The following is a 26342-nucleotide window of genomic DNA, read 5'->3' on the forward strand; positions in this document are numbered from 1 at the left end:
AGGTGCGTCAGTGCTCGAAGAATTGTCACCCAGCCTATGACCTCTTCTTGAGAATGTTCTCCTGTGTTTGTCGGCCGCCAGTCTAGTTGGGGAGCTGCCGGCTCTTCGGATACAAAGGTCTCCTTCAGGTAGTTCGTCAAGTAGGTGCCAAGGTCGTTAGGTACCTCCCCAGTGACCTCGTCGACAATAGTGGTTTCCTGATCTCTGCCATCTAAGGACCCAAGGTAGGCCCAAAACTTCCTCGGTGCGTCTTTACCGCTGCACCGGATATCTTGGACGGTAGCCAGATCTGCAGTTGTTATCTTCTGCTGGATGAGTTGTTTAGCATATCTCTTGCGAATCTGATACACCTCCCATTTCTCACCAATCTCTTCCAGCCCAGAGCGGAGTGCCAATCAATGGCACCTGTTAGCTTCTTGGCGGGCATGAATGGCGGACTTGACTTCAGCGTCCCACCATCTCTTACGGTGTCTACGTCCGATTAATGTTTTCGGTGTGTGTCGCTCGATGAGGTCTTTAAGCACTGTGATGTAGTCTTGATATCCAGCTGCCCGTACCCTGCTGTCGCTTTTTTCAAAACTCTTCATTACGCTCTCAACTGCCCGCTCGCTCAAGTACGATCGCCGGGGGATCTGGTACCGCTTTTTTGTTTTTCTCCAGGTGGCTTTGCTGAAATCCAGCCTCAAACGATTATGATCGCTACCAACACTGTGATCGCCTTCTTCATCTATATGTACTTGTGTAATATTTTTTCCGAGTTCGTGAGATACAAGAGCGTAATCAATGCAGGTTTTACTTCCTCGTGCGCACCATGTGTACTGCCCTTCGCATGTTGGTCGTAGATTAACCACCTCGAGTTGCAGCTCTTCAGCTATCTTTAGGAGTAGCCGACATGATGATGATAGCGCGACAGCAGCGCCACCTTTAGTTTGATCTCGAGGCGAGTGGCCGCCACTGAATACCACCCCTCTTTTTGTGCGATGCGGGCACCGAGCACCACAGCTCGGTGCGCGCTGACGAGAGTAGAAAAATGAAAACGTACATGAAACGGCGGTACGCGAATATGGCAGCAGCGCTGGTAGATCTAGAGGACGGCGAACTGCTTCTTGCTAAAAGAGAGATTATTCTTAATTTGGTGGATGCAATATAAAGAACGTGCAAGCAAAAACCATTTGTATGAGGAGCGGCTTGAGGGCGGAATTGACGAATATGGAAGACTTCTTCGGGTGCCTCGGACGACATGCGCGGTAGAGCAAGCCAGGACAAGTTAGGCGATCCTAATGCCACCGTCGTTATCTCGCTGAAAAAAACCTGTAGAGTTGCCAGACACGGTAACAAAATAATGCCAATTGCAAAAAGATCTCACTCCAAAGATGGGGGGGGGGGGGGGGGGGGGGGAAAGGAGAGGGGGGGGGGAGTGTTTGTGCCGCACGAGCAAAAGCTCCCCCATCCCCCCCGGATGTCTACGTCAGCGCGGCTCCGCGCGAAAGCGTGACGTTGTTTCAACGTGATGCGCATCCCAAGGAGCAAAGGGGGTGATTTCTTTCCCGTGTGAAGGCCCCTTTACACACACTGCAGACCTACTTACACATATTGATGTAGCACTGTGAGTGACCCAGCCTTACTTCTTCGTTTATTTTTCTGTATGTATAATGTGCGACAAACCGCGGCTTTAGCCTCCCGTAAAATCCACGTAAAGCAACTATCACGTTGAGACGTAAAATCGACCTTCGATGGTGATCTACCTTGAGATGATATCCCGAATGCATATCTGATGACCCTCGGCGTTACTCATTCCATTAAAAGGATGACGGCGTTTAACGCTTTTTGTTCAGATCGAAGTGTGCATTAAAACGCAGAACGGCATTTCGAGCTCACGTCGCAGCTCAAGAAGGCGGTCAAAAAAAGCTCACGTGAGATTCTTGCCATGTGACGCACACGCTTCGGTTATGTGAAAACGTGACATGACAACCCTGACTTGAGTATTTTCTTTTGCATTTTTTGGCAATTTATTATGGCAGCTACATCTTGCGTTTTTACTTTTCCTCATTTTGAGGCTTGACAATTTCTCCATCCTGTAGCTTCGTATTCCTATGCGGAGGGCAAGTTCGTCTGCTTCTTGAGCAGGGGGGGTAGCGGTGACGTCAGAACGCCAAGCCCTGATTGGCTCATCGCGACCCCCCCCCCCCCCCCCCCTATCTGAGCGTCGTCTGCCCCTTTGCAACGTCGTCTGCTCGCAACGTCGTCTGCGTCTGTCTTACCTTTCCTGCGACTTTCGGAAGTGCAGAGGCCAGATTCACGAAATGATTGTACTATCGGCGAAAAATGAAATGCGAACAGAGGAGCGCGTGGCTCGCGGTACAGGCTGCGCCGCCTGGAAGTGAACCTAGGGGCGAGGGTGCGTGGCCAACTTCGATCTGTTCACGCCCCTCGATTGGCGCTCGCCCAGCTTCGGCAGTGCGCCTCTCAGTGCGCTGAAAGCCGTCACCGCTATCTTTGCCTGCTCGGCGAGTGCAGCGAGCTTCTTTGCACCGCTCGCGCTGAGCCAGCAAAGATAGCGGTGATAGCTTTCAGCGCACTAAGAGGCGCACTGCTGAAGCTTGGGGAGCGCAGAGGGAGAGGCGTTAACACGTCGGAGTAGGCCACGCACCCTCGCTCCTAGGCTCACTTCCAGGCGGCGCAGCCTGTACCGCGAGCCACGCGCTCCTCTGTTCGCATTTCATTTTCCCCCAATTGTACGCCAAAAATGTGCGTAAGAAAAAACTTAAGAACAAATTCGTATTCACGAAACGATATTTTCGTAAGTTTTGCGCAAGTTACGACGAAATCCTACGACAGCTCCGAAGCTGTCTTCCGCACTTCTTACGATCAAATCAGCATGGCCGACAGCGTCGCGGTCGCGACGACCCACGGACGTTTATTTTTCTACGTGCGCTTCTCACGCGTCCTGACTTCAAGCAGCAAGAAAAAAGTAAAAAGTACTTGAAACAGACCACGACGAACAAGAACGCTGGATCCACAAACACCCGGGAAAAGCTCCAACGGCCACGATTCCACCGAACGCGACCAAGCGAGTTTGGCAGTTAGGCCGAGTAGGCACACCCCGACTCGGCGACCGTCTGCCCACGACCGGCTGGCGTGCTGAATGGAATATGCCCGCTTCACCCTTGTGAACCCTTCCCGTATTATACTTTGATCGATGACCTCAATTTTAGATTAAGAGGTCAATTTCTTCCTCTTGTTATCTCCTTGTTTCCCGAGGTAACGGTGACTCTCGCCGGTGAAAAAGCGGTGAATCTCCGACAGACGCAGGAAAGGTAAAGCAGCCATCGCTTTGACTAGCAGACGTAAAGCAGACGACGTTAACTGCGCCAACTCGCCGACGCCGTTGAAGACTGAGGGTTCTCGTCGCACACGAAAGGAGGTAAAAAGAATTTGGGAGGGAACTTGCGGACACTAACCGCTCATTCACACTGGAAGCGGATCCGCGATCGCAAAGCGGTTGCGAACGCGGTTGTATAAAGATCCAATACAATTGCACGCGCACTTGATGTCATCGTGTGGGCGTGCAATTGCACTAGACCTTCATGCAACCGCGTTTTCGGATCCGCTTCCAGTGTGAATGAGCGGTAACACGCTCAGTTTCGGTTCTTAGCAAACAAACTTCGACGCCTCGGGACACCTCGCCAGTGAGTCCTTTGACTTCCCTCTTTGATGCGCGTCTGCTAGTTGTTAGACAAAAACAACCTACCGCTCGAGTTATTTTGTCTGCCCTCTCTGAAAGGCGAAATCGAGCTCGCTCGTAAGGACCTGCACTTCCGAAAGTCGCAGGAAAGGGAAGACAGACGCAGACGACGTTGCGAGCAGACGACGTTGCAAAAGAGCAGACGACGCTGAGATAGGGGGTCGCAATCAGCCAATCAGGACTCGGCGTTCTGACGTCACCGCTACTTCCTTTCTCATGCGCAGAAGACGAAAATGAGCCCACTTGCGAGGCGTATAGAAACTCGACGTACCCAGCTTCACTTTAAGTCCCGGCCGCAGTCAACGCTTTAATACGATGGAGCCAACCAAGCGGCACCAAAAGTGCATCGTCACGAAACGTTTTTGTGCGTTTGATGCCACCGTCTAATCAATCACGCACAAAACCAAACTATATGGTCATGGCGCATTCGATGTGTGTAAACGATTTAGCCGCTGATACAAACGCACAAAGATGACAAACCATTTTGTTCTTAGCCCGAGACTGAGGCAGGAAAAGAGGAAAGTTTCAAAGTAGAAGAAAAATGAACAGTCGAGGACACGTCTCTAACACAGCTCTGTGTTAGAGACGTGTCCTGGACTGTTTCCTCTTTTCCTGCCTCAGTCTCGGGCTAAGAACAAAATGGTTAACATCCACCAGGTCGCCTGCGCAATCACTACATTATCAAAGATGACGAGTTTCGCGATGATACACCTTTTACGCTGCTTGATTGGTTCTATGGGACCGTAGCGCTGGTTGCGGTCGGAAGATCGACAACCAGTTCGCGCTTTCCACTTTTCCCCGTCTTCCTCCTCTCCCCCTTCTACCTTGTACATAGTTGCGTTTCCTCCTCCCCCGGGGTGAGGAGGATCTTCTGACTTGTAGAATCTCGTATCTTGTCGGTCGGCCTTTAAGGGAGAGTTTTAGAGAACCGTTTTTAGCCCATTCGATACGGTAGGATCGGTTTTCCGGTACGAACTGCGCATGTGCGAGTCTTCTGCGGTAGCGCATGCGCAGTTCGTACCAGAGGACACCCCGTATCGTATCGGACGCGCAAAAACGGTTCCCTAAAAGTCTCTAACGTGAAATGGAGTCATCAAAAACAAAAGTACTCCGCACCCGCCGCCGAATCTTTGAATCGACGTCACGTGCCGTTCATCCCTCCAGGTATTCCCGCTCAAATACGGGGGATTGCACCTGCCTCGTTTCAGTATGAGGAACTAGAACTTGCCGTGTCCACACGTGTTCCAAGCTCCATGTGCCGGCCGTCTAAAATTTGAGGGCTGAGGAGGGGATTAGCTTGCGGAGATTTATGCTGCGCGACAGTCTGCCCAACATTTTGCAGTATTGGCATAGAGCCCTGTTGGTAGAATAACTTTACTGATTTGAACATGAGATATGTTTCCATGGAACCTAATATACTCCGCTTTAAAAGAAAAATGTTTATTTTAAGATCGTGGCATTTTTTTTTTAACGGAAGACATATACTCTCGGCAATTAATCCGTCCCTCCTTCCGCGTATAACGTTTCGCCGCTAAAGGTAGCTGAGAAAGCAAATCGGGTTCAGAATCACACTTTCGCCGTTCAGTCGTGCCGAACGGTAAAAAGTCGCGCATTCTACGCAGCACACGAGTCTGCTCACTGAGCGTACTTTGCTATGGGCAAGTCGTAATACAGCTATAGCGTGTGTTGTATCGTTGCTCGGCTACGCGGGTGGTCGTTCTAAGACGCCCTTGTTCGTACATGCACTGAAGAGCAATAACAACTGTTTTATCGAATAATCTTTGCTATGATATAACGTATATTTTACCGTTTCTAAACTTTTTGTTAAACGCTGCCAGAGGAATGCTTAAAGGCGCACAAGTTAGCCAGCTAAATTGCCCACCGAAATGTTGAAATTTCAAGAAGCCGTACGTAAAACAGAGTGAGGCTGCAAGTTAACGGAATTAGGAGCACGCAGCCTGGGACAGTTTTTGGCTCAAACATCATAAAATCCAAGGTGTCAAAACACTCAGTCACACCTACCCCCCCCCCCCCCCCCGCCACCCCCCCCCCCCAAAAAAAAAAAAAATAAAAAAATAAAAAAAAAAGGTACGAGTTACACGAAGAGCAGATGACCTTGTGCTCGGTTTGTAGGATATTCCTCTGTTCTAAATGTTGTGATAACATTAATTTACCAGCGTAATTAACACTTTTCAATGTTGTTCTTCATATTCTGGGGCATCCAGAAATGAGCTCAATGACAGAAAAATACTTGCAAAACAAAAAAAGAAATACGCGCTAAGGTAGGTACTAAGAGTAGTTAGTCGGACGGGATGGTGTCCTCAGAAAACGGCGAAAGCAGAAAGCAAGAACAGAGGTGGGATCGAAGGTACGCATGTTGTACTCATTGAGAACAAAACATAAAAAAAAACTTTCTGTCTTTCTATTTTTCTGGAGAAGACCACCGAGCTGTACTATGGTAGGAGTGAAATAATGGCCGGCCGCAAGTTAGCAAGCCAGAGCGGAAATGCTGTAAATGTCGACAGAACACTTCGGACAGCTACCGCCATCTATAAGCGACGGCGGAAACAAGACAATTGGCAAGCTGGTTGTCTGGTTGCCGCAACGAATATAGATGGCAGCAGCTGTCCAGAGTGTTGTGTCGACATTTCTTTTCTGGCGGACACGATCCTGGGGAAACTAGCCCATAAGACCTCTTCTGTAAAATGGGCCATGAACATTCCAGGCTCACTTTGTCAAGATCAAGAAATCAGGCAGAATAACATGAACATAGATTAAGGAAGTAGTGTTTATTTACAAATGTTTAGTCGCACCGTGTTTACCGAATGCCGTATGTTCAAGCTCACGCTCCTGTTTCGACTACTGTGACTTGAACAGTGTTGCTTGGCGAGATAATCGACCGTAACCACTGGAAAAGCGTCACGGGTGTCTGTAAAAGAAGAGCAAGGCCATGAGTTCCACTCAGTAATTTAGTGTGACCTCAATTAAGATGTAGCGAGTTTTTATTTGCATACCGGACCACGTTTCTTTCGCATGCACGCACAAAATTTGATGCGTTTATACTAAACACGAGCACCGCCGCTGAAGTTTGCTATGCGATACATAGCCCTTTAGATGGTTGCATATTGATAGAGCGTCGAGTTGCTATACGAATAGGCAAACTTCGGATGCGAGAACATGCTGAGCAATTAATATTTGTGCACTCATTCACACATCTGAAGCCTTATTTCTGTTAGCACCGAGTTGATCTCTAATGGTTTAGTAAAGAAAAATGAAAACGTTTACAAATCTCTGTGATGCGAAATTAGGGCGCAGCTCTTGAGGAGGAGGAGGAGGAGAGGGTATGGAGGGGAGGGTATGCCCTTCCTCCTCCGTAGCATCTCCTTAACCCCTCCTTTTCCCCTCCTCCTTTTCGCCTCCTCATGCATATCCTCCCATCCTCCTCCTGCGTACCCTCCCCTCCTTCTCCTCCATACCCTAACGTCCTTCCACAGTTTCGCCGCTAAATTTAGATGAAATATTGACGCCATGTGACCTTAACACCCATTCAGTTTCTCTGCGACATTTTGCGGGGAAAATGATGCCAAATGACTTGATGTCACGTCAGCTATGAACAAATTCAGTTTCTCCGATAGACTTTGCGGGAAAATTGACATCACGTGACCTACAAACAATTCAATTCTCCGCTAAATTTAGCGGGGAACTGAATTGGTGCTTAGGTCACGTGACGTAAATCTTTATGCTAAATTTAGCGTGGTTACGCCGACGCCGCGAAACACGGAAACGGGCGCCTAAGAGCTGCGCTCTAAAAATAAAAAAAATATATATACGCAAGTATTTATAAAACTTATATTCATCTACCAAGACAGCTGTCCTCTATATCCTCTGTAAATTTTGCGTGACATAAAAAATAGCACTCTTAAATGCCGCTGTATAGCTGCTCGCACGAGTGGTCATTACCAAGTCTCACCGCCTAAATTTCTATCACAGTGTGCCTACTAGGCGTATGTATCCTAATGATTCAAAAGAAAGAAAATTGAAGACCGATATGACGAGCACAATTATATTATACTTCACTTTAACTCCGGCCGCAGCAAACATTTGATGTAGCCAATCAAGCAGCGCCAAAAATTTCTTCGGCAAATCGATCGTCGTCTTTGTGCATTTGATATCACATACAAACAAACAAAACGGTTAGGGTTACTGGGAATTTACTATGCTTGATTGTTTTAGCCCGGGATAGCAAACGTACACAAAGACATCTAGAGCCACGACGATGTACTCTTGACGTTGTTTGATTGGCCTAATCGGATCGTAGCCTCGGCGACGTTCGGACTTGAAGTGAAACGAAGTATAACACCTTCGATAGTCATTCTCCGACTCACCCATAATAAAAGGATCGCAAACAGGAACATGGATCCTTTCCGATACCCGTAGGAGGCGACCAAGGTACCCGCTATCGGCGGCGTCGTCATGGCTCTGAAACAGGCAGGACGTTGAATGTTTCATTTGGAATAAGACTATAAACATGATTTACAAAGCCGTGTTTATATCTAATGGCACCCACAGACCACGAGATGTTTATGTCTGTAGTCCCTGACAGCGTAGGAAACGCACGGCATGGCTTATAGTGTTCACGCTCTTGCTTACGCGTGAATCTTTCACGGGTGTCATTATATCGCTTAAGGCCGCACTCTGATTGGCTGCGGAGAGATAACAGGATTATCGAGATTCATCACGCCCGGCGCTTCTTAGGTTACCGGTGGCCATATGACTACGCATCGTTGAATATTTAGTGCGGTTACCGAAAGTGTACAGCCTATTTTCAGTCGAGCAATAAACTGATCTCACCAGCCAGTTTGACTACACCACCGCTGCCGCAATGCATCGAGGGAACATTAGTCTTTCTGCACGTGCGACAAACTCACTGGAGCTCTGCGCGTGTAGAGCACGAGACGGCGCGAGCCCTCTCGTGCACTGCCGTTTGTCTCCTGTGAACTAAAGTTATGGCGGCGTCACGCATGCGCCAAACCCTTGATGAGTTCGTTCTATTGTGCTATCGGGGAAGGACTATTGGCTACGTGCGCGATCGAAAGCGTCGCTGTGGTCGGCCTTCCACGATTGGCCAAATGGTGACTATGACGTCAGTAAAGGATTTATCATCGACGAAAATAAGAGGAATGAAAGAACTTTAATTTTGAGGGTGTTCGCAGTGTTGCTTTTGGAGCGCAAGGATTCGAAGCTTCCACCATGCTATTTACAAACACCATCGAACTTGTTCGCAAGGTAATGACGTCACAAGAGGAAACCGTAGGAGGGCGCCACCAAAACATCTCGCCGCTAATTGTCACGAATAAGAATGAGCGGATAGAAAGGGAAAACTTAAAATAAACGTTTAATGAGGTAAACTTGTGCCTGACAGCTGAAACAGAGGGCATCGAGCATCCAGCGTCGGCGGTTGAACGTAGACTGCCTCCAAAACATCCAGTTGAGGTACGTAGCGATCCAGGGCCGGCTTGCTAGAAACAGCGTCTCAGCTGAGACTGGACGAAAGAAAGCACTGCCAAAGCCGGCGCACGAGCTCAGCGGGACTCAAGCCCGTCTCCAGACGCTCGCGCGCCCCAGCACTTTGCAATGCTTTCTTTCACCTCTTTACTTTCACTCAGCTTCAGCTGAGACGCTTTTCTGTGGTCCGTTTACCATTACGTTGAGACTACAGCCAAAGCTACAAACACGACATAGCTCGCGCACTTGGCTTTGAGACGTGCATTTCTAGCGGGAACGCTCGTTGTCTGGAAGAATGCTTCAAAGCAGCGACCTCGAGCGCTCGTGCTTGTGGCATTGGCTGCAGTCTCAGCGTAAGGCTGAACGGACTATTGCAACCCGGTTTACAACACTTGATGACAGCCGTGAAAGCGCTGGAGCTTTACGGAATTGGTGTGTCTTCTTGTACGCTTTTGCTTAGGGTGATGACATGTGGCCATTTAGTTCCGAAGGCTTATTTTTATGCTCTGAAGCACGTGAAAGGGCGTGTCCCTCCACGCGCTGGAGGCGCGGACTGGCTGTGCTACGGGATTACACCATGCTACGGCGACATTTTGTGCTCGACACTTTGTTTTGTTTTTTTTTACCTGTGAGCGCGTGCTGTCGGCATCGGATAGTACAAAGCATGACATCACCCTAAACAAAAGCTCGTGCAGGCACCCTTTACGGAACAATCCAGAATTATTAAACAAAAAAGGGGTGGGGTTCGAACTCAATAGACCTTTGCCTAAAGTCAGTCTACCCAACCAGTACAGAGCCAAACCCGACTGTATAATGCCTGCAGTACACAGCTTGTAAGCACCAGAAAAAGCGAAAGTCTTCGAAAGCCTAGAGGAAAAAGGAGAAAAGATGTTGGTCCTTTTACGTCACTTTGATTGCCGAAATCGAAGGGGCTTGCTTTAGCCGATCATGGATCTCTTATCACCGCCATTAGAGCGGCAATATTATAGCGTTTGGGACTGCCTCAAGGTGACTCTGACTTTTGAAAAAGGTATATTCCTCCGCTTGGCAGCCACGTGTGTTGCCGACTTCGCCACGCACATGGCAATATTGGCATTGTAAAATCATGATGTGTACATGAAGCAACAATTTCCTTTCGCCTGTGCAATGTTGTGGCGGTCGAGCAGTTTTGCTACCAGAGATATATTAATATCTTAAATACACAATATGTGCATGCATTTGGAGTCTTGTGCCATTTTACTTTGCATCTCTATAGCAAATATATTATGCTGGGGAGTCACATCGAAGGCGCCTCGTCACATAAACCAGTTTCTCTTCTTGTCATCTGTTTCGTCTATACTTTCCTGGGGGAAAGTGAGGAAATTACTTAAAGTCTTACTTAATGAACATTATTTACCGATTAAAATTTTGGAACAAATGGCGTGCGTTTTATTTCAGCACAGATAGGGTTCTTATGTCCGTCTCGCTAAATAAGAAGACCAGAAAGTACTTCATAAACTCTAACTATAATCTTAGATTTTGAAATACCGACTGATGTCGAACAGATTCGCTCGCCAAGTCATTTTTGTAACGCTAGCTGTTATTCCTACAAAAGCTTGACATTTTCAGATCATATAGGTAGTATTTATATTTACCCCTTGCTTTTGACAGGAAAAGGCGGAGCAGTAAAGACCGCGAGAAAAAGAAAGTAAAAACTACAGACTCACCCAAACACAAGAAATGTGAAGACAACGGATGACACAAATCCGGATGTCCGAACGTCATCGGGATATCCTCGTTTTCTAAAATTGAAGAGGAGCTATGATTTGTTTTGGTGGTTTCTACGCTTCTGGTACCCTACAACAGCTCCTGACTTCGTAACGGGCCCCACACTCTTATAGTGCTCGTTAGTTCACTTTCGTTCCGTGCATTTGAAGAGCCGGTCATCGCAAACTGTGGAATTACCTTTAGAAAAAACACAAAACAAAATACAGCAGACGAGATTTTTTTTGTTGTTGCCGATAATGAGTTTTAATGACGACTCCTCCAATTTTCAAGAAACCTCGATCTTATTACTGATGACCAAGTAAGTCATTGAATAGTTAATGATTCTATATTTTCAAATAAAAAACATTGTTGGAGGATTCAAGGTGAAGGAAACTGTTAGAAACAGCTTCCCACTCTCTAAGACCCTAAGGTTGTTGCATTTGTGTTATGTATGTGTGCCTCAGTTCTGTAAAAGTTTTTTTTTTTTTTTTTTTTTTTTATCCTGCTGCATTATTTGGTTAGATAGAATGCATTTTCATGTTATTTTTCTTATGTGTGGACTGTAAGGGACCAGTGCCACGTCAGGCTTTTTTAGCCTTTTGCACTGGCCCTTCTTTCGGGCTCTGCCCGAAGGAAAACAAATAAAGAAAGAAAAAAGCTTAAAAAAAAGGTAAAAGGGGGTAATCACATATCAAAATATAGACTCATACATTTACAAGTAACCAATACAGAGCGTCAGTAAACTTATAGAGTAAGAACGTATACAACACACTTACACAAAAAAAAGAAAAAAAGAAAATACAACTAGGACGTGACAGGGAAAATAGTCGCCGTTCAAATTTTGGTGATTTGATAAAAAAAAGTATCCTACCCCTAAGCATGCTTATTGCCAAATTGTCAAGTGCGATATTTCGTATGCTGAACTGGTTGACAGAGATCGGAAGGATTATAACAAATTGTACTTAACAATGCACCAGCTTTAATGTTAAACATGAATTCGCTCTTTTGTTAAATCAGCTAAATGTTAAAGATGGCGCATGTCAATATTTTTTTTCGGTTCTTACCTAGCCGTTTAAACAGTAATCATCATGTCTAAATTTTACGAAGCAGGCTAATAGAAATTTCTGTTGTACAGTTCAGCTGAGGCATTGCAAATGCTTCTCGGTGTTATGAATATATATTTTGATGGTTCATGTAAGTAGTTGTACCGGATCCTAACGTTTTCACAATTTATATTCCTTATAAAGTATTAATTATATATTATTAAATTTACTTTGAGTGGCAGAATGTCTGTTAGAATAATATAAAACAAACCCGTTTACAACTCCCTGTAACACCGAATTAGAGCGCAGCTCTTGAGGAGGAGGAGGGAAGTGTACTGGGGGGGGGAATGAAGTGACCTGGGGGGGTGACGTGACCTTGGGGGTCACGTGACGATTCCGATGATGTCATCAGTGACGTCACTGATGACATCATTAGTGATGATGACGATGACGATGCGGATGCCGGTGACGTCATCAGTGACGATGACGTCATCGGGGAGGTCACGTGACCTCGGCGGGGGGTCACGTGACCCTGGGGGTGGTCACGTGACCTCGGGGGTGGTCACGTGACCTCGGGGGGTGGTCACGTGACTTCGGGGAGAGGGTCACGTGACCTCGGGGGGTCACGTGACTTCGGGTGTCACGTGACCTTGGGGGGGGGGGGTCACGTGACCTCTGGGGAGGTGTCACGTGACCCTGGGGGAGGGGTCACGTGACCTCTGGGGGTCACGTGACCATGGGGTGACCTTTGAATGACCTTGGGGGTCGCGTGACCTTGGGTTGGCCTTGGTTACGCCGACGCCGACGCCGCTCAAGCCGGGAACGGGCCCCTAAGAGCTGCGCTCTAAAAACAACTACCTATTATCTGTTTACGTCATTGAGCTCAATTTATTTAGAAGCTCATCTAGGCGACTGGAGGAAATTAATAGAGCATGCTTTGTTACGTTTGATCGATATACGAGCGAACAGATATATGTTGCTGAACATCTAAATTTGGGGAAAGTCTGCAGTCCCCTTATCATTCTGGTAACTTTCTTTGACATCTGTGTTTAACGCTAGTAGCAAGTGGCGGACTAACGCCGCATATTTGAGTGTTCGAATCGCTTGATGATTTCAGCTAATGGCTATGTGGGAATGGAGAGCATTGTCTCTCTGTGGGATATATTAACACTTCAGGATATCTCTGAGACATCCTAAACACTTGCATGCTCACATTTGGCGCTCAATGTCAGAAAAGAAGGAAACGAAGAATTGAACAATGTCTGCTGCTCTTCGTTTTGTTCACAACTGTTCCGATAAGAGGTCGCCGTTTGCCGAATCTGATCTACTTACATGCAGTACTTGAGGGCATGGCAGAAGGAACAAATAAACTGCCCCGACATTCCGACGCCGGTGAGAACTTGTGACAGGTACACCATCCACAGGGCCCTTGAAGAAATGCGAAAATAAAGTTAAGACTTTAAAGAATATTTGTCTCGCTGACATGGATTGGTTTTCGCTTTATTCATAAAAAAGGGCATTTACGATATGACCGAGTTTCTCCGTATTGTTGCAAAGCTAAACAAAATTAGTTGGCTAAGTTATAAGATTTCATTAACTTCCTTTTAACTGAACCTAAGAGGGCGCGATTATTTATGCAAACATATGTTGCTATAAAATTAGTTCTAAAAAACGAATCGAGAATTTTACCTAACAGAATAATCAAAAGCATCTATAAAAGAAAGTTTCAAAAAATTAAAAGTTATTAAATGTGCAATAAAGTCAGGCAAGGCCCAACCCGGATGTTTATAAATTATGAATATTCACTCCTGAATTACGAATAAGTAAACCGTGAATATGGCACTTACAGAACGCCATTTTTGCCCCATTTGCGTTCAAATTATTTCTTTATAAAACATTTGTGCGCTCCAAGCTTGAATATGGAGCCTCCATTTGGGATCCTGGTACGACTTGCCATGCAGACTCTATCGAATTAGTACAAAACAACTCCGCACGCTTTATCCTGAGAAATTATAACCGCACCTCAAGCGTCACATCAATGAAAAACATTTTACTTCTACCCAGTCTCGCACATCGTCGTAGAATTACTAGCATTTGCATTTTTCAAAAAAGTCTCCACCACAACCCGCTACTCCGAAGTCAGTACAAAAACCCCACCTTCGTTCTTTTCTGCTCGTCTGGATAACCAGAAGAAAGTGGTAATTCTATCTTGCCAATATAATAAATATTTTAACTCATTCCTCCCGAAAGTCACGAAAGAATGGTATCGGTTATTTTAATCTCTTACATAGTTAATGATCGTGCTCTGTTTCAATCAAGTGCTATTGACAATGAATTTTCCGACTGTTTAACCCCTGATGTTTTGCTGTTTCATGTTGTTTGTTATTCCTGTATTTTTTACCCCCCCCCCCCCCCCCTTCTAATGTCCTAGTCCCAGAGACTGAAATAAATAAATGAATAAATAAACGCTATGACGCAGAAGCGTAGCCAGGAATATTTTTCGCAGAGGGGGGGGGGGGGAGGCTGATAGAGCTGGGATATCCATGAATTAGGGTGCGGAAGCAGGGAGGGGGGGACTGAAATCTCATAAGCCCCCCCCCCCCCCCCCCCCCCCCTTTGCCTACGCCTTATCTATGACGCGAATGGTGGGGTGGAGATCAAATGTGCTGGTAGGAAGGGTTCGAACCTGCTTTAATCTTACTGCGCATTACTATTGGCCTCATGTTTTTTTCAAGAAGGAGCGTTCCAACACCGATGCCGGTTTAGTTTCGTTATGTCAATGCAAAGAGCCAGCTAAAAAGAGCAGTCGCTCTCATGAAATCGTTTTGTGTGTTGTTTTTTGGTTGTTTGTAATGAATGAGAGGACGGGATTACTGTTTCTTTAACTTCCAATTTTCCAACATACGCCATAAAACATTACCCTTGCATTGGCACATGTTCGCATTGACTGAAAAGTATATCTAAATTGCGACAGCGGTCTTAACGCACGAGCTGTTGATTAGAATTCAGTCGAATTACCTGACACGCGAGTTCAGTTCTTTTCAGAGCATTTTCTCTGGGAAGGTCTAGCTTCACTGCGGGGAGGGGGGCTGCAGCATTGTATTAGCCGGGAAACTTTATGTGTTCCCTTGTGCGCGCTACTGCGGAGACTAAATATCCCCTCAAATATAGTTAAATTTGAAGCAACTGATCGTGAAATGTTACGTTTGAGAATGCATATTTAATATCGCGAACAACCACATAATTATGATATGAGATAGACTATAGTCCAACTTCAAAATATTGCCTGAATGATGCAATAACGAGACATGTTCAATTGTCTTGTTCACGTATTTGTCTTGTCAGAGGGACTGAAATATTGTATCGTATATTTGGGAAAAGGTACGAGGCAGAGAACAGAAGGAGAAGATGCCTGACGGCAGATTGGAAGCTACTTGATTATGTTATAAGATGCGAAAAGCTTTCGGGACGCTAACGAAGTGTCTTCTCACGGTTAACGCATGGTTCAACCAAAATAGGTGTCAAATTCGGCGTGTTGAGTGGCATTGTGTCATCGGGGCGGCAGTTACAAAAGCAGTAGGCTCGCAGCTCCACTGGAAAGACGAAGCGTGGGTTGTTTTCGGTTACAACCGACATCACCTAGAATGGTTAAAGCCTGTGCACTAGAGTTTTGAGGTCATCACAGTGAGATCGAGCGAAGGCACAGATTGGACACGAGTGCGGCGTCACCGTTCGGTTGGGATTCGTGTCCAATCAAAGTGTTGGAAGACGTCCGGCGTCGGCCTCGGACCCCATTGCTGAATTGGCGTCATCCGACTTTGATGACTTTCTACGGAGGAAGAGGAGGATGTTCGTGGGCCTTGGTTGTTTTATAGGCAACCTGCAATGGCAGTTTGGCGCTACACGTTGCGCCATCTAGCGGCTGCAAAATAAAGAAACTGGGTAGGCCAGGCCTGCGAGGGTCGCGGGGGCTGCGGGCGGGCGCATCCAGAAACCAAGTGCGGTGAACGTTGCATTTCGGATCGGCGTGAGCTTTTTTGGAACCGTTTTTCGTAAAAGGTAGTCCCAACTTCACGTCTCGATGACCTCACCGGGTTCCTGTAAGATCTCGCCTACTCCTAGAGTTACCCCAAAAAATAAACGCTGCTGCGTGAAAGACGGCCACAGTCGCGAAGGGGACTCAAGCGTCAAACTTGACCGCTTCCCTTCGAGATCTTGGGAAGCGACACGGCGACAGAAGTGGATTACTGCAGTGCAACGCATGAAGTAAGTGAATTTTACAGAAACTTGGGGGGAGGGGGGGATGATGGGAAGGAAAATATATGTGCAGGCTTGGAAAGTGGTCAGACGAGCTCATTTTGCAAACTACTCGGCAAAGTAACATATTTATACAAGTTGTATTACGAGTCGCTTTGACAGCCACATAGGGAAATACGATAGGAACGATATCGGGCCGATTGTTGCTTCGCTGTGACGTCGAGAATCGGGCGATCAGGCCTTCCAGCGAAAGGCCCGTCGGCCCGTTCCGGCACTCCTAATGCCGTTCGGCACGCGTGGTCGCAACCAAAACCTTCCAAGCCTGCGAGTTTTCAAATAGTGGATTTTTGTAGTACAAAGCTTTGTGTGTTTCAGCAACCAAATTTAATGCTGAGGCTGGTAACAAATGGGACGGCGTGCAGAAAGCAGGATGCTAAAGTTTTTCTTTAGAAAAAGCTCGTGCGAAGCTTAAATATCCTTCTTACACGTACGCTTTGTTGCTTGTCGCCTTTTTACACCAGGCTTTGCCATGTGCGTACGGCGGCGGAGCGGAGTTTGGTCAGTTTGGTTCTAATTACCCAATTTTTATTCTAGTGTGTGTGGGCGTCGGGAGGAGAGAACGGCCGAGCGAGGCGCGAGCGGGGCCCAGCCGGCGAGGAAAGAGGAAGCGCGTGCTGCACGAGGCTGGGGCCGGGCAGGAACGATAGAGCCGTTCTGGCTGTTCTGGCCCATGGCGATTCCCGGGAGAATTCCGCCTGCGAAGTTCGGATCAGGACCGGCGAAAGCGGCGAGCCCTGGCCATACCGGCCTCGGCTAAGACGATCCCAGAGTGGTTCTGCAGCGAGACCCTGGCTGTGATAGCCCGGAACAGCTAGCCTACGCAGCGCTGGCGTACGGGGAGGACGATACGACTATACTTGTATGCCCCTCAAAACCCGTAGAAAAAAAAAAAAAAAAAGTCCCGATCTTCGCGGAACTTTACCAATTTCTCCCTTCATGTGTTGAACTAAGATATATATTAATGGAGGGGGGAGGGTATCTTAGATTAGCTTTACGTAAATTCTATGAAGGCTGTTTACGATTTAAACGCCAAAAAAAGCATCGTTTCTTCTTCCCACAGCCAAATCTTGTACAATCTACTTAATGACGCGCATGAATAATGCGCAAAACTTGCTTTTTTCGTTTATGTGACAACGAGTGTAGGTGGTGTTGCTATGATAGATTGAGCCATGCTCGCGAGCCCTTAGGTCTGCTGGCCCAACTTTCTTGTCAGTGGCTTTGACCGGAATTGCCTTTTTCGCGTGAGCATAATAGTCGCATTAACGTAAAAGTGTTTTTTGTTTTGCCGAATTCTCGTTTAAAAAAAAAGTACCTTACGGTGAAGTGGGGATGAAAGGGGCCGGTCCCAGGATTAGGTACGCCAGTACCGTCATCAGCTGTGACATGAACATGAAAAACGTTTCTGCCTGCAAAAAAGAAAAAAAAATAACGAGAAAAACCGCCAGATTAATAGAATTCTTTTACAGTTCGCGGCACATTTGCATTAATTACATTAGCAAAATAGTAGAAGTTGTTTAAATCTTTGGTGACTTCTTTTTTTTTGCACAAACATATATGCCAAACATACATGTATAAAATTCTAAAAAAATGCCTGTGTGTCTAGTTTCCTTTAAATCTGTCAGAGAGAAAGTCATTGTAAACCGGGGCGAATGAGACGTTCTACAGGGTGATCCAAGGGGAGGCCAGGCTCTTTAAATCGACCGCAAAATTCGGTTTCTTGTGCAGCGTTGCCCACAGATGGTGCATTTTTTTTTTTGTAAAATTTGGAAAGAGCGAACTTGCCTGAGGAAAAAGTAAAGAAAGAAAAATCTTAACTCCTATGGAAACGAAGCGAAGCCACCGGTCTTCAAACAACACGGCGCCGTTTCGCACTGGAGACAAGAGATGGCGCAAGCGGTCGCGACACCAACTGCCGCCAACGAACGAGCATACGACGCCAAGAGCCGGCGTCTTTAGCAGACAAGGAATTGCAGTTCCTTGTTGTTACCGCGCCTGTTTTTGTTTCCGCGACTGTCGCCGCCTGTGGAACACGCGCCGCTTTTGAGTCGAAAAGCTCGTCTGCTAAAGACGCCGGCTCTCGGCGTCGTATGCTCGTTCGTTGGCGGCGTTCGTTGCGCCATCTCTCGTCACCCGTGCGAAACGGCGCCGTGTTGTTTGAAGACCGGTGGCTTCGCTGCGTTTCCAGAGGAGCTAAGCCTTTTTTTTTTTCTTTACTTTTTCGTCAGGTAAGTTGGCTCTTTGCAAATTTCACAAAAAAAAAATGCACGATCTATGGGCAACGCTGCACAAGGTCGTAGCGCGATAGGTTAAGAAACCGAATTTTTCGGTCGATTTAAAGAGCCTGGCGTCTCCTTGAGTCACCCTGTAAAATGAGCCTAGTCCTAAAAATGATACACCCCGATGTAATACTTCGCACATCGTTTCACGTACTTGCCTCATCCTTAGTGACATATCGTACAGCTTCTTTCTAAATACATCTAAGCATATTTTTTAATTGAATTGTATTGAAATTGATTGGTTTTTATTTATGCACAAGGTGTAGGGTAACAGGGCAAAAGGACATAAACGTTTACCGAACGTTTTTCGTAGAGAGCCGAAATCTTCATGTGCTCCAAGCAAAATATACGCATAGTTATCATTTGGAGAATAAAGGCCCTAAAATTAGAGTTTTAATTTACAACGGAATGTTCCAGGCGACACATAAGTTTTCTACGTGTGATACTCACTCCGGTCGCCCATTGACAATATTCGTTATACCTCAGAACTACCTCCACCTGCAAGCTACTCTCTTATACGTCGCACAGAATTCAGCTACGTAACTAAGTTCGTCTAAGTGGCCTCTTCAATTATTCATTTACAATCAATGTCTGGTGGTCTTTTCAGAAATAGAAAATTACACACTGTATTGATTGACTAACTTCCAAACTTAAAACGGGCACTTTATGCCAATCCCGGTCTTAGTATAACATGACACCAGGGCTTAAAGTCTGGGGGGTCTCAGGGGGTCTCGGACCCCCCACTGATTTTAAAGGATGGTCTTAGACCCTCCTGCACAACCCCAGCATTAGTGAAATCAAAATAATATCTTGCAATAAAATAGCTTGTTTTCAGGGATGCAACATTTGGAGATTAGCAATTTGAGGGTTGCATGTAAAGCGTGAGTAGGTTCAGCAGGGGTGCTTATTTTATGTGCATCTAGTACATCTCGTCAGAACCCCCCCCCCCCCCCCCTTCTTGTAGGGACCCCCCTCAACTTACGGGAGACTTTAAGCACTGGACACGCCACCTGAGTGCTAATCTTCTACGCTGGAAACCAAATCATATGAATTTGGAAGGTCATTTGGTTTCTTTCTTTCTTTTATTTGTTTGTTTCTTTCTTTGTTTCTTTCTTTATTTCTTTATTTATTTCTTCCTTTCTTTTTATTGTGTTTGTTTGTTCTTTTTTTTTTTCTTTCTTAATTCGTTAGGTCGCGGCCGGCATGGCTCAAGAGGGAAAAGGCATTTCTGCCTGACGAGCCCTGTCCGCCCGTTACAGCTGAACAGTATTATTTAAATGAGATAATAACAAACACTACAAAATAAAAACCTAACAGCATATAGAAATGTTATTTGCACAGTAGTTGCTTAACAACACGCAATTCAGAAATAATAAAACAAAATTAGGCACTTGAAACGCAATTGTAATACAATTCAGGCACTTAAACACACACACAGTCAGAGTGAATACCATAGTAGGTATGCTTCTTTTTAAAACAAGAGATGGAAGCAACCACATGTTGTATACAAACTATCGTAAAATATAGTTTCAATAAAAATAAAAAAAATCTACGCAAACGAGTGAACACGTGAGTTATTAAAAGCAATATTGTTCAGTGTTGCGGAGTTGCCACTCCGGAGTTGGAATGATTCAGGAATCATTTCTCATTTTCACGACCCCGGAATGGAATGGGAATGGAATGGCGGCAACGTTGAGGGGAATGGAATGGGAATGGAATTAGGTGTCTTTTGCCCGGAATGAAATGGGAATGGAATGGTCACGGTTCTTCTGCTTTTTTTTTTTTTTTTTTTAGTGTTTACGGTTAGTTAAACCGAGCCAGTGAGCGAGTCAGTTCCTCAGAAATAAAATGAGCGGGAAACTGCTAGCCCGCGTGGAGCCCTAACAGACTTATACGCAAAAAAAAAAAAAATGCAATACAAAAAGCAAGCGTCAAAGCAAAGAGCAATGGGGGAAAGGGGGGTAACGTGGCGCCTTTCACGGACGCGCAGGCGTCGGGCTTCGATGGCGTTACACGAGAGCGAAACAAGAAACCAAGCACCAAGCAAAAGAAAAGGGAGTGGCAAAGAAAGAAACCGCCATGCACAACTCCTCATCGTCCTTCTTGTCATGCTTTTTTTGTTGTTGTTGCGGCGGTTTGGAGAATGCACGCGCGCGCACGGACTGAAATCTGGGAGCCGAACCGACTCATAACTCGCAGAGCTCTGATAACTCGTTGACTCGGGCGCCGTCGAAGGATGATCAGGTATTGTTTACTTATAGTTCGAGGCGCGTTGTTTAGCAGGCAGCCAATCCTGCTGCCTTCCACGTTCGTTCGTGCGCACTCCTTTGAAGTGCGAAATGTGGGTTTGCTTCGGCATTCAAACCAAAGCGAGATACACTTCCCTCTTCTCCTCTTGCGCTTTGCTCCGAGGCTTGTGTTTTTATACTGCATTTGTAGTGTAAGTCGGCCTATTACTTGGTCTTTGTTCCGATGCTTGTTTTCTGTGTTATATGTTTTCCTGCCGTGTCCTGCCGTTTCCTCTACGAGTCACCTTGGCAATCCAGCACCGTGAGCGGGATTGCAGGGTCACGCGACACTCAGAAAGCACTGGATTGGTTTCGATGGCTCTCGTGCTGTCTGTTGAGGTCCATCGTAAGGTGAAGTAGTCTATCGTTACCGCTCTTGGTGTGACCGAACTGACAAGACCTGCAGAAAGATCGTCTCGCGCCAGGCGAGGGGCGACCGTTGCTGTGAGGGCAACTGAGAAGGAGAGCTGGGCTGCCACTGAGGTTTTGGCTTCCGCGCGTCTCGGCTGTCCGGTCTGCATTCGTGCTCCTTGTCCTGGACCCTGTTTGAGGCGATGAGAAGTCAGCTGGACGGTGGTGTTGAGGGGAGACGGGGAATGCCAATTCGAACGGTGCGGTATTACCTCGTTAATTGTATCTTGATGTGAAGAGCTTTGTCAACGCTGACATCCCGACCCGTCGCCACAGCGCGAACAACCGACACCGAGGTATAAGAATGAATCGGTTGAAACCGTCTGCTGCCTGAACCCACCATGATCAGCGCGAAGAGGAACATCACAATTCGGACGAGAAGACAAGATAAATACACATCGAGTCATGGCATCGTAGAAGACATTTTTCTGCATTAGTCGCGAAGAAAATACACAAGCTGCACGCTGAAAGTTGTGCAACGAAACTATACATGGTGCAGTCGGCGGATATCATCGAACTTTATTCTCCATCTGAAGAGGCAACACGAGCATGAGTATGCGAAGGGTGGAAAAGGGCAGGCGAACCAGGCAAAAATTGAATTGAATATGATAAGAAATATCGAGATTCGTAAACCAAGCGTGAACTATCCGTTTTAAAACAGGTTTCGTGACATGGTCTATAGTACGGTCCCTCGTGCTGCGCCGCACAGGTTGCATTTTGTCGGAGCCTGTTCTTGCCGCTGTGCATGGAGTCGCTTCCAGCAGTATACTAGCCGTGTCGCTGTATTTGAAGAATACAGTAATATAGCTTATTCCTGCGCCACGCACGAACTGCATATTTTTATGGTCTTATGAAACAAACACCCTGGCCGCGTATGTCCTAAAAGTCAAATGCAAAAAAGTAAAAAAAAAAAAAAAAATAAAATGGGTGGATTAAAGTTTTGCTGTTTGATGCGAGCCATCTGATCGCGAGACCGATGTCTTAAACAAGCATCGACATATCAAGGGGCTTTCTCGATGTTTGCAGTACATTGTAAACAAACACTTTCTGCCACCAGCGGTCCGCTTAGTAAAAATCCGTGCTTTTTGAGGAATTTTGCTTTTTTTTTTTTTTTGCAAATGTCTCTGCATTTAAAATATCAGCATTATGCTGCTTATTTCGGCAACAAAATGTAGCTCTCAGGAGCCAATTTTTACGTTTGGGAATTAAAGGAATGGAATGGAACGACTCAGCCATTCCAGGAGTGGGAATGGGCTCAGTGTCTCCATTCCTAGGAATTGAAAGGAATTGAATTATTGAAAACTCTAATTCCCCGGAATGGAATTGGAATGGAATGGGGGTGCCCATTCCGCAACAGTGATATTGTTACATATCAGAAAACGCTTGACGTCAGTTTTAAATTGTATAAAACAGTTAAAATAATTGCATTCTTTCACGATAAGGAAAGAGGGACATTTAAGACAAACAGACAAGACAGGCTTTCGACTTTCAACAAAACGTTTACTGGCTTGACTTCGCCTCCTGAAGCTCGACGGGGGGCGTCGGGGAGGTAGAGAGGGAGGATGGAGGGTGAGAGAAGCGCGAGCCAGCTCGCAGCTAAGCGCGCATAGCGGAAGGGGGGTCTGCTGAGTGTCAATCGACACGTCGCCGTTACACGCAGCCCCAAGTGCGGGCGGAGCCCTCTTGGGGAAAGAAGGGAGGAGGGGGGGGAAAGGGCGACGGAGAAGAGGAGGAGAAGAAGATGTGCCGGCGGAGCTCTCTTGGGGAAGGAAGGGAACGGGGGGGGGGGGGGGGGGGGGAGGGGGGGAGGCGCTGAGAAGAGAAGGAGAAGAAGATACGCGAATTTAGACTTTTTATGTCTTTGGAGGAGCCCTCTCGCTCCGCAGGAAGCGAATCTCTCGATCAGAAAGAGAAAGGGATGGACTGGACAGGTTTGAGACTGAAGATTTGATATGTAGGGACTCAAGGATTTCCCTGCCGAATCGAGATTTGTGCCCGCCGAGAATTTTGGTTTTCGAGAACTCGGGGGTGCACGAGGGGCAGTCTTTTTGGGCGTGAACCACGACTGGATGGAAGGAGTCCGGAGAAGGAGACAAGATCTCCTTGGCGTGCTCCCGGAGACGGTCATTCACGCACCGCCCCGTCTGGCCGATGTACTCGGCCCCGCACACAAGTGGAATACTGTACACCTTTTCCCTTGTGCAGGGCCGGAAGCACTGCGCGTGTTTTTTTGTGCACGTGGGTGGGGGCTCTGGGTTGGTCACTCGCCTGCACATGCCTCCCAATTTAAATTTACAGTTGAAAAGAACTCTGGTGCCGAATCGACGTGCAAGCGCGCGGAGTCGGTGTGCCGTGTTGTGGGAGTACGGGATGCACGCAGGGCGGGCAGACCGGGTCCCGGAGGGAGCCTCCTTTGGGCGGCTCCTCGACTGCAGGATGAGTTTCTTGCTGACGTTATCTAAAAGGTCCACCGGGTAGCCCGCCCTCCTGAGCCTGGTGGCCTGCAGCGACAGGCTCCCTCTGATCTTATGATCGCAGGACTTTTTGCACGAGGAGGAAAGGAGAGACTGGACAATTCCGGACTTAACGGTTTTTGAATGATGGCTAGAGAAGGGAAGGACAGGTTTCTGGGAACGCTGTTGAAAAGACCAGCAAAGACCGTGAGACGAGTGGGTCAGTCGAAGAACGAGAAATTGAAGACCCTCCTGAGTAGGGTCTTCCCGTTTGAAGGTGAGGCCACTGGCGTGGGTTTTGAATGCCTGAAGAATGGGAACATCTGAGTTGGAGACAGGATGAAGAACCAGATAGTCGTCAACGTACCGAAAGATCCTACATTCCTTACCCGAGCGAGCAAGATGCTCCTGCACCGCGTGATCCACAAAAGAGAGATAAATCTCGCTGAGGATCGGCGCGAGGCAGGAACCGATACACACACCCGATTTCTGAATGAAAACCCTTCCTTCGTGCTCAACCAGAGTGGATTCCAGGTAGAGCCGGAGGAGATCGAGGAAGCCTCCGACCGGGATTCCAGACGCGTTTTGAAACGTCGTGAGTCCATGTAGGTCAATTGCCTCAGAAACAGAGCTTAGAAGGATTTTGAGGTCGAGATTGTAATACATGTCCTCGACATCCAGCGAGAACATGTACTGGTCCTGATTTGAATGCAAGGGTCGAATGAAATCAATCACCTCAAGGGAGCCCTTAACGCGGAAGGGGTGGGGAAGATCGATAGAGGAAAGGTGCTTTTGTAGGAAGAGGGCGAGAGGTTTCTGCCAGCATCCCCCTTCAGAGATTATGCTTCGAAGGGGAATGTCTGGCTTGTGTGTTTTTGCCGTGAAGAAGATGGAAAGGTACTGTTTTGACGGGGCAGAAACTAGCGTTTTTAAGGAAGGGAGGCTGAGAGATTCACAAACAGATTTCACTTCGGACCGGAGTGCTCCCGATGGACGTTTCTTTAGGGGAACGAAGCTCTTTTTTAGTGCCTCATCCACTTTCTCTCCGAATTTTTCTCTGTTCATTGTGACAAATCGGCCCACCTTGTCCGCCTCCAAGAGCACCAGATCCGATCGGCGGAGCTCCTCCACGACGCAATTCACCTCCGAGCGCACAGGTGCACTCGCGGCACCGTGATGGCAAACCACACCAGCCGCCGCCCCGACAAAGTCCTGTCGATCACTCTCCGGGACCCTCGCCGCAATCTCGTAGACGGAAGCCAGCTGGTCCACTTTTGATGATGGCGCAGGCGGCGCGAACTTGGGGCCTTTAGACAGGACGGCAGTCGCCTCCGCCGACAGCTTGGTGTCGGACAGGTTGATGGGGGGATCCAGGCCTGCCTTGCGGCGGGAGGCAGAACCCGCGAGGATGCCCCGGAGCACGCGTCTCCACGATGTCTCAAGCAGGTTGTCCGAAGATTCCCGTAGAAAAACAAAGGCGGGGTGCGTGTTGGAGCAAATGCCAAAGCATTCGGATGCTTTGGCATTTGCTTCAACACGCACCCCGCCTTTGTTCTCGACCTCAAAATCCTTCTAAGCTCTGTTTCTGAGGCAATTGACCTACATGGACTCACGACGTTTCAAAACGCGTCTGGAATCCCGGTCGGAGGCTTCCTCGATCTCCTCCGGCTCTACCTGGAATCCACTCTGGTTGAGCACGAAGGAAGGGTTTTCATTCAGAAATCGGGTGTGTGTATCGGTTCCTGCCTCGCGCCGATCCTCAGCGAGATTTATCTCTTTTTTGTGGATCACGCGGTGCAGGAGCATCTTGCTCGCTCGGGTAAAGAATGTAGGATCTTTCGGTACGTTGACGACTGTCTGGTTCTTCATCCTGTCTCCAACTCAGATGTTCCCATTCTTCAGGCATTCAAAACCCACGCCAGTGGCCTCACCTTCAAAAGGGAAGACCCTACTCAGGAGGGTCTTCAATTTCTCGATCTTCGACTGACCCACTCGTCTCACGGTCTTTGCTGGTCTTTTCAACAGCGTTCCCAGAAACCTGTCCTCCCCTTCTCTAGCCATCATTCAAAAACCGTTAAGTCCGGAATTGTCCAGTCTCTCCTTTCCTCCTCGTGCAAAAAGTCCTGCGATCATAAGATCAGAGGGAGCCTGTCGCTGCAGGCCACCAGGCTCAGGAGGGCGGGCTACCCGGTGGACCTTTTAGATAACGTCAGCAAGAAACTCATCCTGCAGTCGAGGAGCCGCCCAAAGGAGGCTCCCTCCGGGACCCGGTCTGCCCGCCCTGCGTGCATCCCGTACTCCCACAACACGGCACACCGACTCCGCGCGCTTGCACGTCGATTCGGCACCAGAGTTCTTTTCACATGTAAATTTAAATTGGGAGGCATGTGCAGGCGAGTGACCAACCCAGAGCCCCCACCCACATGCACAAAAAAACACGCGCAGTGCTTCCGGCCCTGCACAAGGGAAAAGGTGTATAGTATTCCACTTGTGTGCGGGGCCGAGTACATCGGCCAGACGGGGCGGTGCGTGAATGACCGTCTCCGGGAGCACGCCAA

At 47.4% G+C, this 26342-nt stretch overlaps 1 protein-coding gene across 6 annotated transcripts in view; it reads right to left on the reverse strand.

Moving 5' to 3' along the window:
• Window positions 1-6515: 6515 nt before the first annotated feature.
• The window catches only part of LOC8035952 (MFS-type transporter SLC18B1), a 123065-nt gene continuing 103238 nt past the window's right edge, over window positions 6516-26342 (reverse strand). For all 6 annotated transcript variants that reach the window (XM_042291755.1, XM_042291752.1, XM_042291756.1 and 3 more), the window contains 5 exons: window positions 17674-17762; window positions 13372-13467; window positions 10957-11031; window positions 8131-8224; window positions 6516-6674 (listed from right to left, as the gene is read on the reverse strand). In XM_042291755.1, coding sequence (XP_042147689.1) covers window positions 6588-6674; window positions 8131-8224; window positions 10957-11031; window positions 13372-13467; window positions 17674-17762 — 441 coding nt within the window. In that variant the 3' untranslated portion in view covers window positions 6516-6587. The remainder of the gene's footprint in view (window positions 6675-8130; window positions 8225-10956; window positions 11032-13371; window positions 13468-17673; window positions 17763-26342) is intronic.

This window comes from Ixodes scapularis, unplaced genomic scaffold (genome assembly GCF_016920785.2).
Source record: "Ixodes scapularis isolate PalLabHiFi unplaced genomic scaffold, ASM1692078v2 PGA_scaffold2__306_contigs__length_199485367, whole genome shotgun sequence".
In the NCBI taxonomy this organism is placed as follows: domain Eukaryota; kingdom Metazoa; phylum Arthropoda; class Arachnida; order Ixodida; family Ixodidae; genus Ixodes; species Ixodes scapularis.